General features: G+C 37.2%; 1 protein-coding gene across 1 annotated transcript in view; it reads right to left on the bottom strand.

Moving 5' to 3' along the window:
* Epha6 (EPH receptor A6) overlaps window positions 1-15,729 on the bottom strand; it is a 921,293-nt gene that overhangs the window by 247,581 nt on the left and 657,983 nt on the right. Inside the window, exon 11 of the mRNA XM_006981610.4 lies at window positions 4,128-4,313. Within this exon, the coding sequence (XP_006981672.1) occupies window positions 4,128-4,313 (186 nt within the window). The remainder of the gene's footprint in view (window positions 1-4,127; window positions 4,314-15,729) is intronic.

Genomic DNA, 15,729 nt, shown 5'->3' on the forward strand with positions numbered 1-15,729 from the left:
ACCTCTAAAAGATTCTGTTGTAGCTTCAGTATTGAGCGAGGGACTCTTTAAAGAATGTCTTAGGATGATATGGAATTATCTTTGGGAATTTGTTTGCTTGTGGAAATGACTTCTATTCCATTTTACTGAGTTTATATTTAGGCAATATAGTTGGTGCTTGTAAATGTGCTTTTTACTTAGCTGAAAGATAGACAAAGTTCTTTGTCTCACAGTGACTGCACTATATTTCTTCATCACTAAGCTACAATTCTTATCTTCTTATAGAAAGGTAGCATTTTGCCTCTTGGTGATGTAGCTAATGTCATTGATAACTATCAGTTACAAATTGTGAGTACCTATGCTACTAATGATTACAAGTCTGCCCTCCAACTGATGGCCTCCATTTGCTTTCTGGAGAAATAGTATGTGTTGAGCATATGGCTATAACTGATTCATCTCTTTTTCCATTAGTTGTAGTTTATCAGTCTAATAAAGTTGTTATGTGTATCATATAAATAGGCTCAACTACTATCAGACATAATTCTTTTGTATAATGCAGTTTTTAATCATTTAACTTTCAAGTTTAAATAAAAGCAGATATATGTGCACATATGAAGGAGCAGAAGTGTTTCAAAGAACTGTACAATACATGTTTCTAAGAGAAAAGGCTCTATGACAAAAAATACTCATATCAAGTAAAAACTTATGGAAGACTGTTCTAAAGGTTTTTTTTTAAATCTATAATCTTATGTCACTTTTAATGGAGAGTCAATGTGTTTGTTTCCCAGACCCCAGGAAAGTCTACAATCAGGCCCTCGTACTGCATCATTATCTTCATCAGTATCATCTTTTATGCAGTGGGGCTGTCTTTAGGGAACATTAATTGCTAGCTATCTCTTAGGTACTTAAGGGCAATCTTGGAACAATTACCATGTATTTATGGGAATGAGGTATTCATTTATTTATTGCTTTTCTTCTAACAATCCCATAGCACTTGACTCAAGCTGATAACAGTATAAACAGGCTCACTGAGTATTTCGGGAATTGCTTTTCTCTCATCCCCACTATGTACCCTGCAGCACCTCAATACTCCCCTATGGGGCTCACTCTTGCCAGTTAAAACTATAGTGCTGATTGTCATCAAGAGTGTACTGAAGCTATCTTTTCTCAGTCGATTTCTTGTAACAGATATGAGACTATCTTTTCCTCATTTTTTTCAGAAGACTCAGACCGTAATACTGGTATGTGAATCACACAAATTTGTCTACATGGAGGTCACCTATCTGGTTTTCAGATAAGATTCTAATAGATATAATCTCTGTGTTGGTTATTTGGGTGTTTAGGTGAAATAAACATTCAATCTGACAGCATAAAATACTACTGATGATCTTAGTAAACCTATTTATTTGACTTAAAATATAGAATTAATTTCTCCATTTTTGTAGAGCCATAGAGCCTTCCTTTTTTATATATCTTAATTTAAATATACATAATATATGATAATATATGGATGAAATCATAATACTGAATGAAAAGACACGTGATTTGATCTATTAAAGGAAGAAAAAGATCTCTTACTTTCCAATCTTTGAGTTCATTCCTGGTCACCTATTTCTAGATTTTCTATATGTAAACCCTTCCAAGAGAACTTTGGCATCAAACTTAGTATATAATCATCTTAAAAATTAAATTTTGCCTGCCATATAAATAAAAATATGAAAACAAAGGAATAATTTGAAATGGTGAAGCCAATAACAGGAAGTCAGCAGATGATGCTAAATACAGTATACATGTATACATGAATAAATTTAATTTGTATAGAAATCCCTTGCAGTCTTGAAAAAAAAAGGAACTGAGGTGTTCCAATCAATGATATTTAGATTAATTTAGTCTTGTTTTACAGACATGAAAGAAAGTTCAGGATAGACATGTTAAATAATTTATCCCATGTGCTTCAAATCTTAACTAGCAAGAACAGAATTCCAATAATGATTCATTAGTTAGGCCATTTATTGCTGTGAAAGAATGAATTTGAAATTTAATGGCTTGAAACAACAATTTTACATGAATTTATCAGGCAGTTGGATACTATGTACGTTTAACAGGATAATTGTAGCAGGTTCATCCCTAGGGTCTCTTGGGATGAAGAACTAAGGACCCACACCATGGATACTTAGTTAGATTTATAATTTCAAGCATGTGTTTCTTTTTCCTGTGAAGCAGGACTTAAATCCAACTAGAAAGCAGTTGGTTACATTCATAACATTTGCACCACTAGTGCACATGGGCATATTTGTATCTCTCTATCCATAGATCAGTATAGCTCCTGCACTTCATCAGAGAGGTATCTTTACGTAGTGGATGGTGGTTCAAAGTGAGAGAATAAGTGTTAGTGGAGGAGGTCATCTAGATTTCACTTCTCCTTCTCACAAGGCTCAGAGCCCATTACAGAAGGGGTCGTGGAAAGACGATAAGAGCCAGAGGTCAGGGAGGACCACAGTGAAACAGTGCTTTCTGTATCTAATAGGAGAGCCGAACTTACAAACTCACAGCGAATGTGTTTGTCTGCACAAGACTTGAACAAGACTAAGCCAATCAGTTTTCAAGTATGAAAGAGAAAGGAGCTCACAAGTCTATACCCCTTCCTAAGGAGCTATGGACAATTAGATTTTTTAGGAGGGGAAGAGTCACTTTTCTTTATGGATGAGGCCCCTGCTACATTACAATACACCAGTGGATGGTCCCATACCCTGAAGTATATGGGCAGCACAATTTTAACCCAATGGAATATTGAAAAAAAAAATGAAAGGACACTAACTTGGAGTAGATCTTGGAGTAGTTAGAGCGAGGAGTGGGAAGATAAATATAATCAAAATATATTGTATGAACTTCTTAAAGAATTAATAAAAATACAAAATTATTAAATAAAACCCCTTTCATTGGTTATTGGGTACACTAGATTGAGCTGATTTGGCTTCTTTGTCTCACAAATGGCCATAGCTGCAGGTATCTGAGTAGGATGGGACTTCAGTAGGATTATAATGTCTGAGATGGTCCACTCACAAGCCTATCATTCAGTGCCGCCTACCAATTTTGATGAGGCTGTTGACTAAAGTATCTTGATTCTCTGCTTTTAAAATGTATTTATTTATCTAACGTGTGTGTGTGTGTGTGTGTGTGTGTGTGTGTGTGTGTGTGTGTTTGCATGAGTTTATATGCACCAGTTATCTACAAGAGCCTCTGGTGGCATGAAGAGATCATCAAATCCACTGGAACTAGAATTACATATAGTTGTGACTCGGCAGTAGGTTCTGAAAACCTAGCCCAGGTCCTCTACAAAATAGGTACTGCTCTTAACCACTTTGCCATCTCTCCAGACCCCACTCCTGTCTTTGGTGGTTGTAAAGGAAATTTTAATTCTGTAAATAAAAATAATATTTGCAAATATCTAAATAATTTTCATGAAAAATTTAATGGCAGTCTGTGTTGGGTTATATGTTTAATTCATTAGTGAATAAAAATGGAGAAATAATGTTACATTTTATGCCTTTATCATTGTTCAAATATATGCAGCCAATTTCTTAAAGTATAGGAATAATTTTGGATTTTACAGTCATTTTCTTTCAAAAGAATGACCTTGATTCCATTATTTCTGTAACATCAGGATTGTTATTGCAGCAGTTATCTTTTATTTTACTTTATATCAATGATTATAATTTATTAATAATGTTATTAATAGAGTTGACTTCTGTATAGAATTTTTTCATGGAAATGTTTTATTCTACAATAAAGCATTCTACATTTGTCTATGAAATGTATTTCTAAGCAGTAGTGTTTTACTTTAATGAATCAAATATTGATGGTCAGTATTCTATTAATATTGACATTTAGAAAAGATATAATCCTTCCCTCCTGAGTCATTATGCTAAGTTAAATGAGCAGAGTTTAAAGGTAATGCAATTTCAAAGCTCTGAGGTTACCTATGCCAACTCTGATAATGTCACGATCTTGTGGCAGGACACTGAGAAGTGATGTCAAAGACAGAATCTGAATGAAGTTGTTGTCTTCACAACTATGGATCTGTTATTATGAGTTAATAAAAACTAAAAGCAGTATGTGAGAAGCAGTAAGGAAAATCAGGAACTTACTTTTGGTGACAACACCTTCTAGGCGAATGATGTTTGGGTGGTCAAACTGACCCATGATGCTAGCTTCTCTCAGAAAATCTCTTCTTTGTCGGTCCACATGACCACCCTTCAGTGTTTTAATGGCCACTGGGATCTCCCTTTTCCCTGGTGTCTTCAAACGCCCACTGCAGACTTCCCCAAATTCACCTTAAAAACAAAGCAGAAATCATTTGTTTAAACCAAATACTTCTATGTCAAAAAATCCAAATTACCTTGCTGTCATTTAGAAAAGAATCTAAAACATGTCTTTCAAGTTTGCAATCTTTACTTAAAAACGCTTTTTCTTTACTCTGTATTAAACAATAGACCTGATTGTTTATAATGAATAATAGACTGCATTTCCATGTGCTACTCCGAGGAAGCTCTGTAAAGAGACATCCCTGATCTTCTGCAGAATTATGTCCAGCAGAATGTGAGGTGATAATGTAAATGTAGAGGAAAACAATCATTATCTAAAATTCCCTGTTCCTCTTCTCTGCCCTAATCTATGGGCCTAATACCATCTTTGTTCAGAGAATCTACCAAGTTTTGTGGTTTATTTGCTCTCTGAAGTCATATATCTGGGTTTTATGACAATTAGAAAGCAATATTGTTTCAATTAATTTATGAACATTGAGAAAAACCCATGCTGAACACAATTATAATAACTTATATAGGATAGAGAATTATACAAGCTATATTGATGAAAATGTAAATGTGTAAAAATGAGTTTTGTTTCAGCTCTAGTTACATCAATAGATTAAATAAGCAAGTATTTTCTAAATAGTTGCCACATATACTACTAGGTTGCTGTGAGATTCAAAGAGGTATATGGTATTATCTTGAACTCACAGAAAAATAGGAGATAAATGCAAATGAAACACTTAGAGCTTTCCATCCATGTCAATAATGCTTCCCTTAAGAACAGCTATGGTTTGAGGACTTGCAAAGAGGGTTATAGCTTATTTTGGGCTGTGAATGATGAGTATTATGTATAAGTACAGGAGCAGAAGAAACATACAGGATGGGTGTATTGAAGGTGTAAAGAAAATGAATAAAAAGATTAAAAGGTTAGAAACAGTCAATGAATGATGAGGATACAAGGCCACTGATTCTGAGGGGCTGTTATGGAAAAGGTCATAGTCTTTCTCAGGGTAACACAATACATTCAACAAAGATTAAGTGGGTGGGAAAATAACTCATTAAAAAGGGGCTTGCATATAAGTATGAAGGCCTGAGTTTGACCCCCAGAACTCATATTAAGAACACAGGTATAGGGGAGGTGGAGACAGGTGGATCCAATCCCTGAGGTTCATGGTTTAAGCCAGCCTAGCCTAGTAGGCAAATTTCAAGACAGTGAGAGCCTATCTCAAAAACCAAGGTGGATGGCTTCTGAGAAACTATACTTGAAGATGTTCAACTGTCCTACCTATATACCTGTATACAAAAAAACCCAATCAAACAAACCCAACCCTCCAAAAAACACCCCCAAACCAAAAATCCAGAATCTAAATTTTTCTATGGAAAATGATCTGCATTTACTTAAGACCATAATGTTTGATGCCAGTTTAGTAATTGGTAACATGATAGTGCTAATATTTTATGTTATTGCATAGGATTCCTTTTCTGCAGGAATATAAGGGAAATTAAAAGAGATAACATGCATGCAAATATTTACCAACTATAAATGGTCAGGGCTGGGAATGTAGCTCAGTTGCTAATGTTTGTCTACCATATATGAGGCTCTGGGTTCAATTCTCAGTATAGTATAAAGCAGTCATGTTGCTGTATGTCTGCAATCCCATCACTGTGGAGGTAGAGGCAGGAATATCAGAAGTTCAAGGCCATCACTACTTACAAAGCAAGTTCCAGGGAAGCCTGTGATATAAGAAGCTTGGCCTCAAAATGAAAACAGGGAGTTGCAGAGATGGCTCAGTGGTGAAGAGCACTTGCTGCAGCATAAGAACCGAAGTTAGGATCCCGGCACCCACATTACTGGCGCTTGCTGACTTGTGGCTTAGCTGAAAAACTGTGAGGTCCGGGTTTAGGGCAAGAGACTGTGCCTCAAAGAAGTAAGGTGAGAGCGACAGAAAAGAACGCCCACATTCTCCTACGGCTTCCACACACTCCCAGCCTCACACTTGCTCTTACACCCCACACACTGCACTCATGCATATTCATATACACTCACATATATGCACACACTAACCAAAGCTAAGTAACAAGCCAATGAGGGGTGTGCACACACACACACACACACACACACGCACACGCACACGCACACGCACACGCACACGCACACACCACATACTGTGGAGTATTACTCATAAATGACTTTAGGTCATTTACATTTAAATCTTTTAAGGGTAGAAGGAATAAAAACTCATGTCTCTTCAGTTCATTAGCTCATAGTTCTAATCAACTGTTGGATGAGGATAGAAGATCAAATTATAATTTGTGGTGCCATGGATTTCAGTTATCCACACTTTCTGTTCCTCAACGCATCAGTCAACCAAATATTGACTGTATGTGAATAACTACAACTGTTTATTAATTTTAAGTAAAAAAGACGATATTTTCTTTCTAAAATTATATGCATACATGTCTGTCAGAAATAGAAAGTCTAACAAGATTGTCAGTTGTCATTACTCCTCCTCCTCCTACCAGAACTAGAAACCATATATTATTACAAAAGAAAAAGGCACCCCCTCTGATGGAAATAGGCTAGTAAGCTGGGAAGGGTAGCTTTAAAGCTTAGAGCTTGTCTTTTATATGTTAAAAATTCACACAAGCAAGGACATGAAAACACTGATTATACTGCTGTCCCTTGGAAATGGAGTGCTCATAATATTGGACTTGACAAATCTTGCCCAAATTTTGCAAGAAATATAAGAATATAATTTTTAACTTGATGCTTTCAATTTGTTGGGAAATGAATGTTCATATTTCACAGAGAATGAAGCTGAGGTTTTTTTCTAAAGTTCTTTCATAATGCTTTTGATTTTTTAAAGATTTTATTTTGTACCTAAAAATAATAGTTGATAGAAAATTGCAACATTTTTCTCAGCCTCTGCAACCTTTGTGGGGGAAAAAGATGTTTGAATATGTCTTAACTAATGTCAAATAAACACAAAGCTTACTAAGGTATTGGAAATATGTCCATTGATCAGACTTCTCCTCATAAGAAATATGTAAAAAAAAATAAAGCATTTATCTCTGCTTTTCTTGATCTTTTACTGAACCTGAAAACACCAGCTAGTATTAATAAAGACTTGACAATATTTAGAAATAAAATAACTGGCTGAAGTCCAAATACATTTGATTTTTTTTCCATCCACATATCATAAGAATTCAAATAAACTTTTGAGTACAATAAAAACATGACAGCTCTGTTGGTATTTTATCAAGACAGACAGAGTGGTAATTTTCTTTGGTTTTCTGTTGTCTGAAACTCATGCATCTTATTAACACCAGGCAGGTGTTTTCTTCATGTCAAGCTTTGCTTGATCAGGTTGTTATCACACTTATTTCATTGGCACTAAATATGGTGATCTGAGATTCCAGCTCTCATTTATTTCTAACTGCTTGACACAAGGAAACAAAAATGCCAAATTCCTGTGTTATTTAAAGAATCATGTGTATTGGTTTTTGGAATGGTAAATATACCTTAAGGATCCGAGACTCAGTGAATTTTTTAGGCATTGGCCAAAAAAACTCACTTGTAAAATGTGTTCAAATCTTCTTTCACAGAAAGCCTGGAGATATCACACATATGGAAGTGTTTTAAATTAAAGTATAATCTCATAAATTGCCAAACACCGATTCATTATGTTACTGTCAGTTATAATAACAGTAGTTACTATAGCAGTTACATCCTAGATATAACTTGATCACCAGTAAGAAAAATTATTCCTCAATAAGATTGTGAATATTTATATATATAATTTAGTCCATAGCTAACCCATTAACTAGAGGCACATGACATTAATGACTACTTGTGCATAATTGCAAACATTATTACAATGCCCTCACATGCTTTTTTGTGGCAATGAGTCTATTAACTTAATATGTACTTTAATCTCTCTAAAAACCTTTTGAAGTAAGTAGTAATATTCAGTTTATAAATGAGGAAACTGAAACACTCTTGCTATGTAACTTGTTCACAACCAAACAACCGTTGGGCCCAATAGTTCATGATCATTAACACTGTTTTCTGCTATTTGAGCAATTTAGTCATAACTAGCATTTTATTGCGTTCACATGCTAAGTTCCCTATGGTAACAATGCTATCTTCACATCAGCTATCTTAAGTGTTTGGATCATGAACTAGATTGGAAATGTACATAGAGTGATAAAGACATGCTGTATGAATCATTCACTACTGTCCTAGGTGGGGGTTACAATTGCTGTGATGAAATATTATGACAAAAAGCAACTTGGGGATGAAAGGGCTTTTTTCAGCTTACAATTCCAGGTAATAGTCCATCACTGAGGAAAGTCAAATCAGGAACTCCAAAAGGTCAGGAACCTGGAGGCAGGAGCTGATGCAGAGGCCATGGAGCAGGTGCTACTTCCTGGCTTACTCCTCATGGCTTGCTCAGTCTGCTTTCTTATAGAACCCAGGACCACCAGCCCAGGGAGGGCACCACCTACAATGGACTGGGCTCTCCACCATTGATAAATTATTAAGAAAAATGTCTTACATCCAGATCTTATGGAGGCATTTTCTCAATTGAATTTTGCTTTCAGATAACTCTACTTTGTGTTAAGTTGACATAAAACTATTAGCACAACTACTAAATTTGAGCCCTAGCTCAAGTGTGCTGTATATTAGGTGATCTGTAGAAACCACTACAGTCCAGTTTCAAGGTGACTAAGAAAATTATACACAAGATAATTGATCTTCTGCCATGGACAGTACATTTACTAGCTAACAATCCCATCTATCTGCCAAGTAGTGGTAAAAATGTTTCTTGACAAGCAATTTTATTGGATAATATATAGGGTCTTGTGAAAATATCAATTAGTATTGGATTTTCCACAAAAACGGCAGAATTGAGTTGAAACTTGCAGGAAAGCAGAGAGAGGAAAGTAAGTATAATCTGCTTGGAAAGCTGTGACAGCGTGATCATGCCAGCCATCCCTAAGTTCCATCCTCTGCGATCTGAGATTCCAGCTCTCCTACATCCCCAACCCCTTGAGACAGAGAAACAAAAAAAGCCACAGTCCTGATTTTTTTTTTTTTAAATCACGTCTTTTGGTTTGGGGGATGGTAAATATTGTCATCTTGATCAGACCTAGAATCAACTAAAAGAGAAGACTTTGGGCGAGTCTGTGAGGGGTTTAAAAGTAGGACTAATGGAGAGAAGAGCCCACCCCCACCCCAGTGAACAGCACTTCCAGCAGCAGCTCAGATATAAAGAGGTCAGGGGGCGGGGAAGCAATGAGCTTGCCTGCCTGCCTTTGACCCTGGTAATGAGTGTGCTTTTCTTCCCATTGCTACAGCAGACACCAGCCTTTCCTGCCATCAGAATACAGCTTCAGCCTCCTGAAATGTACTAAAGACCAGGGGCTCCCCAGAAATCCCCTGGGCATTCAGCACCAGGTTGAGGAGAGGTGCTATCCAGTCTTGTGCACTCAGCAGCCACCAGCTTGCCAACCTCTCCAGAATGAAAATAATCCTGTTGGCCAACACAACTCCTATCCTGTAAGACAGACTAATAAATCACCTGTGTAATATATATTCGTTCTCTGAATTGTTCTCCTCTGGAGAACTCCAACACAAGTATTTCAAATGGTTTTCTTCACACTTGCTGTTTCCTCAGACTGGATTGATCTCCATTACAAATAATCTTCATTTGTTCTGTATGTCGATCTCCTCAGTTCCCTGTAAAGACTGAGTTTTGCTATCTTCTCTACAGAATACTTTCCCTAATAAACTTTCATCTAACTTACTTTCATTTGACTCACATGTACATTTAAATTAGAAAGAAAGAAAAACCCTACTAAAGTAATACCATCCTCTACATTTGGAAGTGCATCCAAGCACTCATAGACAGGCTATTTTATTCTCCTACCAGATATAATACCAACCTCAGACAAGGCTATTCTGAGACATGACAAGATGAGACAAAGAAAGGCCACTTCATAAATTTGTTGAAGTTCAGACACACGCAAGGTCACTATGTCATCCCAAAATACCACACTTCTCATTCTCATGGCTAAAGTGAGTGCTCCTCTTTTTAAAACTGATTCTTGTTTTATTCTTATTCCAGTGTTCCCTGTTAAAAGCTAAATTTTATTGGGATAATATGATATGATAGATGTCCTTAAACGTGGACTCGTTATTTTGTGCTTTTTTTTTTTTTTTGGATGGAGAACTTGTACAGAACTCAAATAGCATTATGGCAAGCTGCCCACCCTCTCCATTTCTTCAGATAAGGTTCCCTAGACAGACTCACTCTCTTTTTTCAAGCAGGCCACACTCAGCTCCTCCTCACTACCAAGTGCCTGATACCAAGCTTCAGGATTCAGCTATGCTTTGTGACTTTTCCTGGAGAGATGTGAATAAACTGTTTATTCACCCTAGATAGAACACCAATGAGAAACCAAAGAAATGACCCTACTCAAGTCTAGCTTAGTGAAACAATTATTGGAGTGTGGGCAACTTAGAGACAGCTATACCACAGAACAAAAGTCTGTTTCACAGCAATTGTTTACTGCTAATAAATCCCTGGAGAGAAGCGTAATCTTGTAAGCCCCATTCCCAGCAACCACTAACTGCTTATAAATTCCTAGGAAGAAACAGAGCCTCATGCATCCCTCCTCACGTCCTTAAAAATGGAGCATTAATGGACCAAAACTGTGTGTAGTAATTACAGATGCTGGGAGTTCAAGAGGGCAGTGGCCATGACAGGCCTGGAGGAAAGCATTCCACAAGTTCCTTGTCAGTTTGAGGAAGGATTAAACTAAACCAGTAAACCTCATGGAATAATCAGGGATACCCAAACCTTGATACTATAAAACCTATATCCCATATCCTTATTTCTTCTGTTCCCAGCTGAAACTTCTTTGTAGACCTACTAAGTATGAACTGTCTTCCTCCTATGGGCTGGGAGTACATTTCATTAATAAATATGCATCATCTCGTCTGTCCAGTGAGATGTGTAGTATACTGGGCCATCCACTTAACCCTGAAGTTAGAATCCTCTGATCAACAGGATGGGCAGGAGGTAATTTAAACAGTTACTTTTCTTTCATTGCCTTCCCAGGAAACTTGTCTACTTACCACTTACTTCCAAAGGGTCTGCTCTGTGTTGGGCAGGTGTGCTCTACATCATGTGCTTCTCCTTATTCTATGGAATACACCCTTTCCTCCTTAAGTCGCTTCTCACCACTGTTTTATTATAGCAACAGAAATAAAACTGGGACTCCCGTAGAGCTAAAGTGCTTTTACTGTAATATAAAATCATTACAAAAACGCCCAGCTATCTATAGGGCATTACTAGCAAGAAAAGTTTTGTACTATCTATGGACAGATGTCTAGATGTCTCTTTGTGGTAGGTTTTGGGTTGGAATAGGAGGCTGTAAAATTTCAGTGGGGCAGAAGACTTAGGAGGGTCATTCTGATAGAACAGATATATAACTGTACAGCAGACCCATTACTATAGCTCTATCTTTATAGATACAGCTTCATTTGCCAAACAAATTGGCTTTAGACCCATTTGGACTTGAGCCTACAAATAAAACCACCTGGCAAAAGGTGGTAGAAGGCAGGCGTCATGCACAATGTCCACTGTAGACAGGTCTGTCTGCCTGCTGACATTGATCATGGCCATGGACCTGAAAGCTCGACTGCCATTTTTCTCTAATTGCCTCTCAACTGAACTTGAGTTTAGCGCTGCTAGTACAAGGCCATGGGACACTTGCCCATCACCACTAATGGAACAGGCTTCTCAATCTCTGTCTTACAATAGATCCTGAAGGAATCCTGTCTAGGCTACTCTCATGCTCTGTTGTAACCCTGATGGTATTTTTCCTGTTCAGAGAACACCTTGGTGACAGTCTTAGGTAAGTTTGCTGTTTATTGTCCCACTGCTGGTCCCCCAAAACTCTAAGCTCAGTTCTAGACTTTTCTACCTATATTCTGGTAGCAATCAGACCCACACAATGATGTGATAAGATTCTTGTCCACGGGTGCCATTGCCATTTCCTTACAAACATTAGTCCTAGAGCAGATTCCAAAACGTCCCTGAACTTCATTGTGTTTTTCCACTATGGTCTATGAGTAGTGTGGTGGTTCAAATGAGAATGTCCCCATAGGATAAGATGTTTGAGTATTTTGACATCAATTTGCGCCATTGTTTGGGTAAATTTTATAAATGTGGCCTTCTTGGAGGAAGTGTATAACTTGGGAAGGCCTTTAAGGTTGAGAAGCTGTGAGCCATTTCCAGTTTGTTCTCTCTGCATCCTGCTTGTGGTTTGAGATGCAAGCCCTTGGCTTACCGCTCCAGCTGTCATGCCCGCCGCCTCCCAGCCTTGATGAATCCTTATTCCTCTGGAACCATGAGCCCAAATAAACCTTCCTTTTATAAGTTGACCAGGTCATGATGTTTTATCACAGAAATATAAAAGTAATGAATACAACCAGCTGCAGAAAGCCAGAGTAACAAAAGAAACTGTATCTGTCTGAGTATCCCTACAACCCAGAACACTGACAGAAGAGCAGGTGATTTGGGGCAGGTTGGGATGGCCAGCTCCAGGCTAGTGTTATATAGAGACACCTGTCTCAAATAATAGACAGACAGACAGGCAGACAAGCAGATAATTGTAAAACAGATAAAAACTGATTTTGCTCATCACTATGAAACTGACTTATCTCACGAGAATTCTGAAAAAGTTTGTTACACTGAAAGAAAATGATAAGTAACAATATAAAAATGTATAAAAGTATAAAGCTCACTGCTAGAGGTCAAATTAAGAACGCTTTAATACTGACAGGTCATATGTAAGTTACTTTTAATTCTAGTATATGAGTTAGTTGTAGTTCCAAAGGTTAACTCTAGTATGGAGATAAATATCAAGTAAAAATATTACAGTTCTACAGTAGCATCTAATTACTTTGACTGTAAGCAACTGGTTAATAAATAGATGTGGAGTTGGTTTCTGTCCTAGTTAAGTGACAATTGCTGTAATGAAACACCATGATCAAAAGCATTGGAGAGGAAAGGGTTTATTTGGCTTACATAGCATAGTCCATTGAGGGAAGCAAAGGCAGGGACTCAAACCAGGCAGAAAGCTGGAGCAAGAGCTGACGCAAAGGCCATGGAGGAGTGCTGCTTACTGATTTGCTCTTCATGGATTGCTCAGCCTGGTTTCTTATAAAACTCAGGACCACCATCTCAGGGATGGCCCCCACTCACATGGGCTGGGAAAACTCACATATGGAGTCAGATTTTTAATTGAGGCTCTCTCTTCTCTTATGACTCTAGCTTGTGTCGAGTTGACATAAAACTAGCTAGCATAGCATCAATAGAAAAAAGTTATTAAGGATAAGTGTAAGTGTAGAACTATTGCATAGGAATAAAGTTAAAGAACTTTTAACCTACACTAGGTTATTATAACATACATTCTCTCATGATGCTATCATCTAAATTATCTGTCTATCTCTCATCTATCTATCTATCTATCTATCTATCTATCTATCTATCTATCTATCTATCTATATCTACCTATCTACCATCTATCTATTTATCATCTATCTGTCTATCTATCTATCTATCTATCTATCTATCTATCTATCTATCTATCTATCTATTACCTGTCCATCTCTGGAAACATAAAGTAAAACAGAAGAAATGAAGCAGAATTGGAAAAAGGGGCAAAAGAAGATGAGAATATTAAAAAAAAAAAAACAACTAAAATTTCCACAAAATCTCCTACCCAGCTATGAAGTCTATGAACCATAAAACAACAACCAACATGGCTCAATACCCGGAAGGGTTCAGAAGTGGCACACATACATTGGTGCTCACTAACGGCTCTCTATTTGTACAAGACCCTCTCAAAAAAAGGAAACCATATCCAGTACTAGGAACCTAGTTAACAACTTAGTGCTGGTAAATTTATGGTTATTGGAGGAGCATCTACAATCACTAATTTACTACAGCAGTATCATCACTGACAACAGTCTATAGACATCTGTCCTTATAACAACAGATAAGTGTAGTAGTCTTCATCAAGGAAATTTCTCTTTGCAAGAAACAGAGGCCACTACTACAACCAATCAAAACATGGAGTTTCAGAGCCCATTCCCAGTGCATACATCTACAAAACCACTCCTGCACCTAAGGTTCAGGAAACATTGAGGAAGAGGGAGTTGGGAGGATTATAAAAACCAGGGCACCTGGAACTCTGCTGTGAGAAGCTTAGTGTCTCCCAGCAATATCAGAGCTACATTCACAAAGCCTCATCATTATGACTCTCAAAAGTGATCTGAACAACCATGACACAAAGGAACATGCCAAACTAGACAGGGAAATGCCCATGAGGCCTCAGTGCTAAACAAAGAACTATGGGCAACTGAGGAAAGCTGGCAATGGGAGACGTGGTCTTTCCTAGAGGACAACATACCAGTTGGTTGTTCAGTGCCAAATGGTCAGTCCTGAAAACATACATACAAGCAACATTATATGGGCTCTACAGGTTATATTTAGGAATATATTTGTATACGCAAGAAAAATTAGTAGAAAAAAAAAGATGCCATGAATTTGAGGGAGAGTGGGAAAAGGTATGTGAGGGGAGTTTGGGGGGAGGAGAGGGAAGGGAGAAATCTTGTAATTAAATTATAATCTCGAAAATAGAAAATAAAAAAAATCTAAAAATTAACAAAATGTCTGTAGTAATCTCTTATCTATCATAGAGTAAAAATTCAACACAGTAAACAATCAAAATCTTTGAATAGTGGATGAGACTTGGTGAGAAAAACAAAAGCAAGCATTGACCTATATTACCTGTAGGAAACTCACTTTAATATGCGTGAGAGTGAAGGGATAGAGAAAGAGGATGTGAGTGAAACGTGAGCAAGGGTGAGTCTACTTAGACAAAATACTGTCAAAAGTAGTGAAAGCTGGCAAAATAGTTGACACCTAATGATGAGGGGATGAATTCATTAAGAGGCTATAATTTAAAATACACATGTACCACATACTGTGACATCTTAACATATAAAGGGAATGTTAACAGAGTGTAAGTGTGAAAAGGATCAGGGCTTCTTATCCTATTTCCCACCATGACCCCTTTTTGTCTGAGAAAGTTTTACTCAACCCTGGGTGTATAGATATATCATATGCCAATAAATAAGCCTACATTATCCATAATAAATAAAAAGTATCATAGAGACTGAAGAGATGGCTTGATGGGTATAGCCAATTGTCTCTAAGATGAATGACCTGTATTTGATCCTTGGGACCCACATGGTGAAAAGAGACCTGAACCCAGAAAGTTATCTTCTGATCTACACATGCATCTGTGCCATGTGCAAACATACATATATGCACACACCTACACACACACAAACACACAA

Source organism: Peromyscus maniculatus, chromosome 12 (genome assembly GCF_049852395.1).
Source record: "Peromyscus maniculatus bairdii isolate BWxNUB_F1_BW_parent chromosome 12, HU_Pman_BW_mat_3.1, whole genome shotgun sequence".
NCBI classification, from domain to species: Eukaryota; Metazoa; Chordata; class Mammalia; order Rodentia; family Cricetidae; genus Peromyscus; species Peromyscus maniculatus.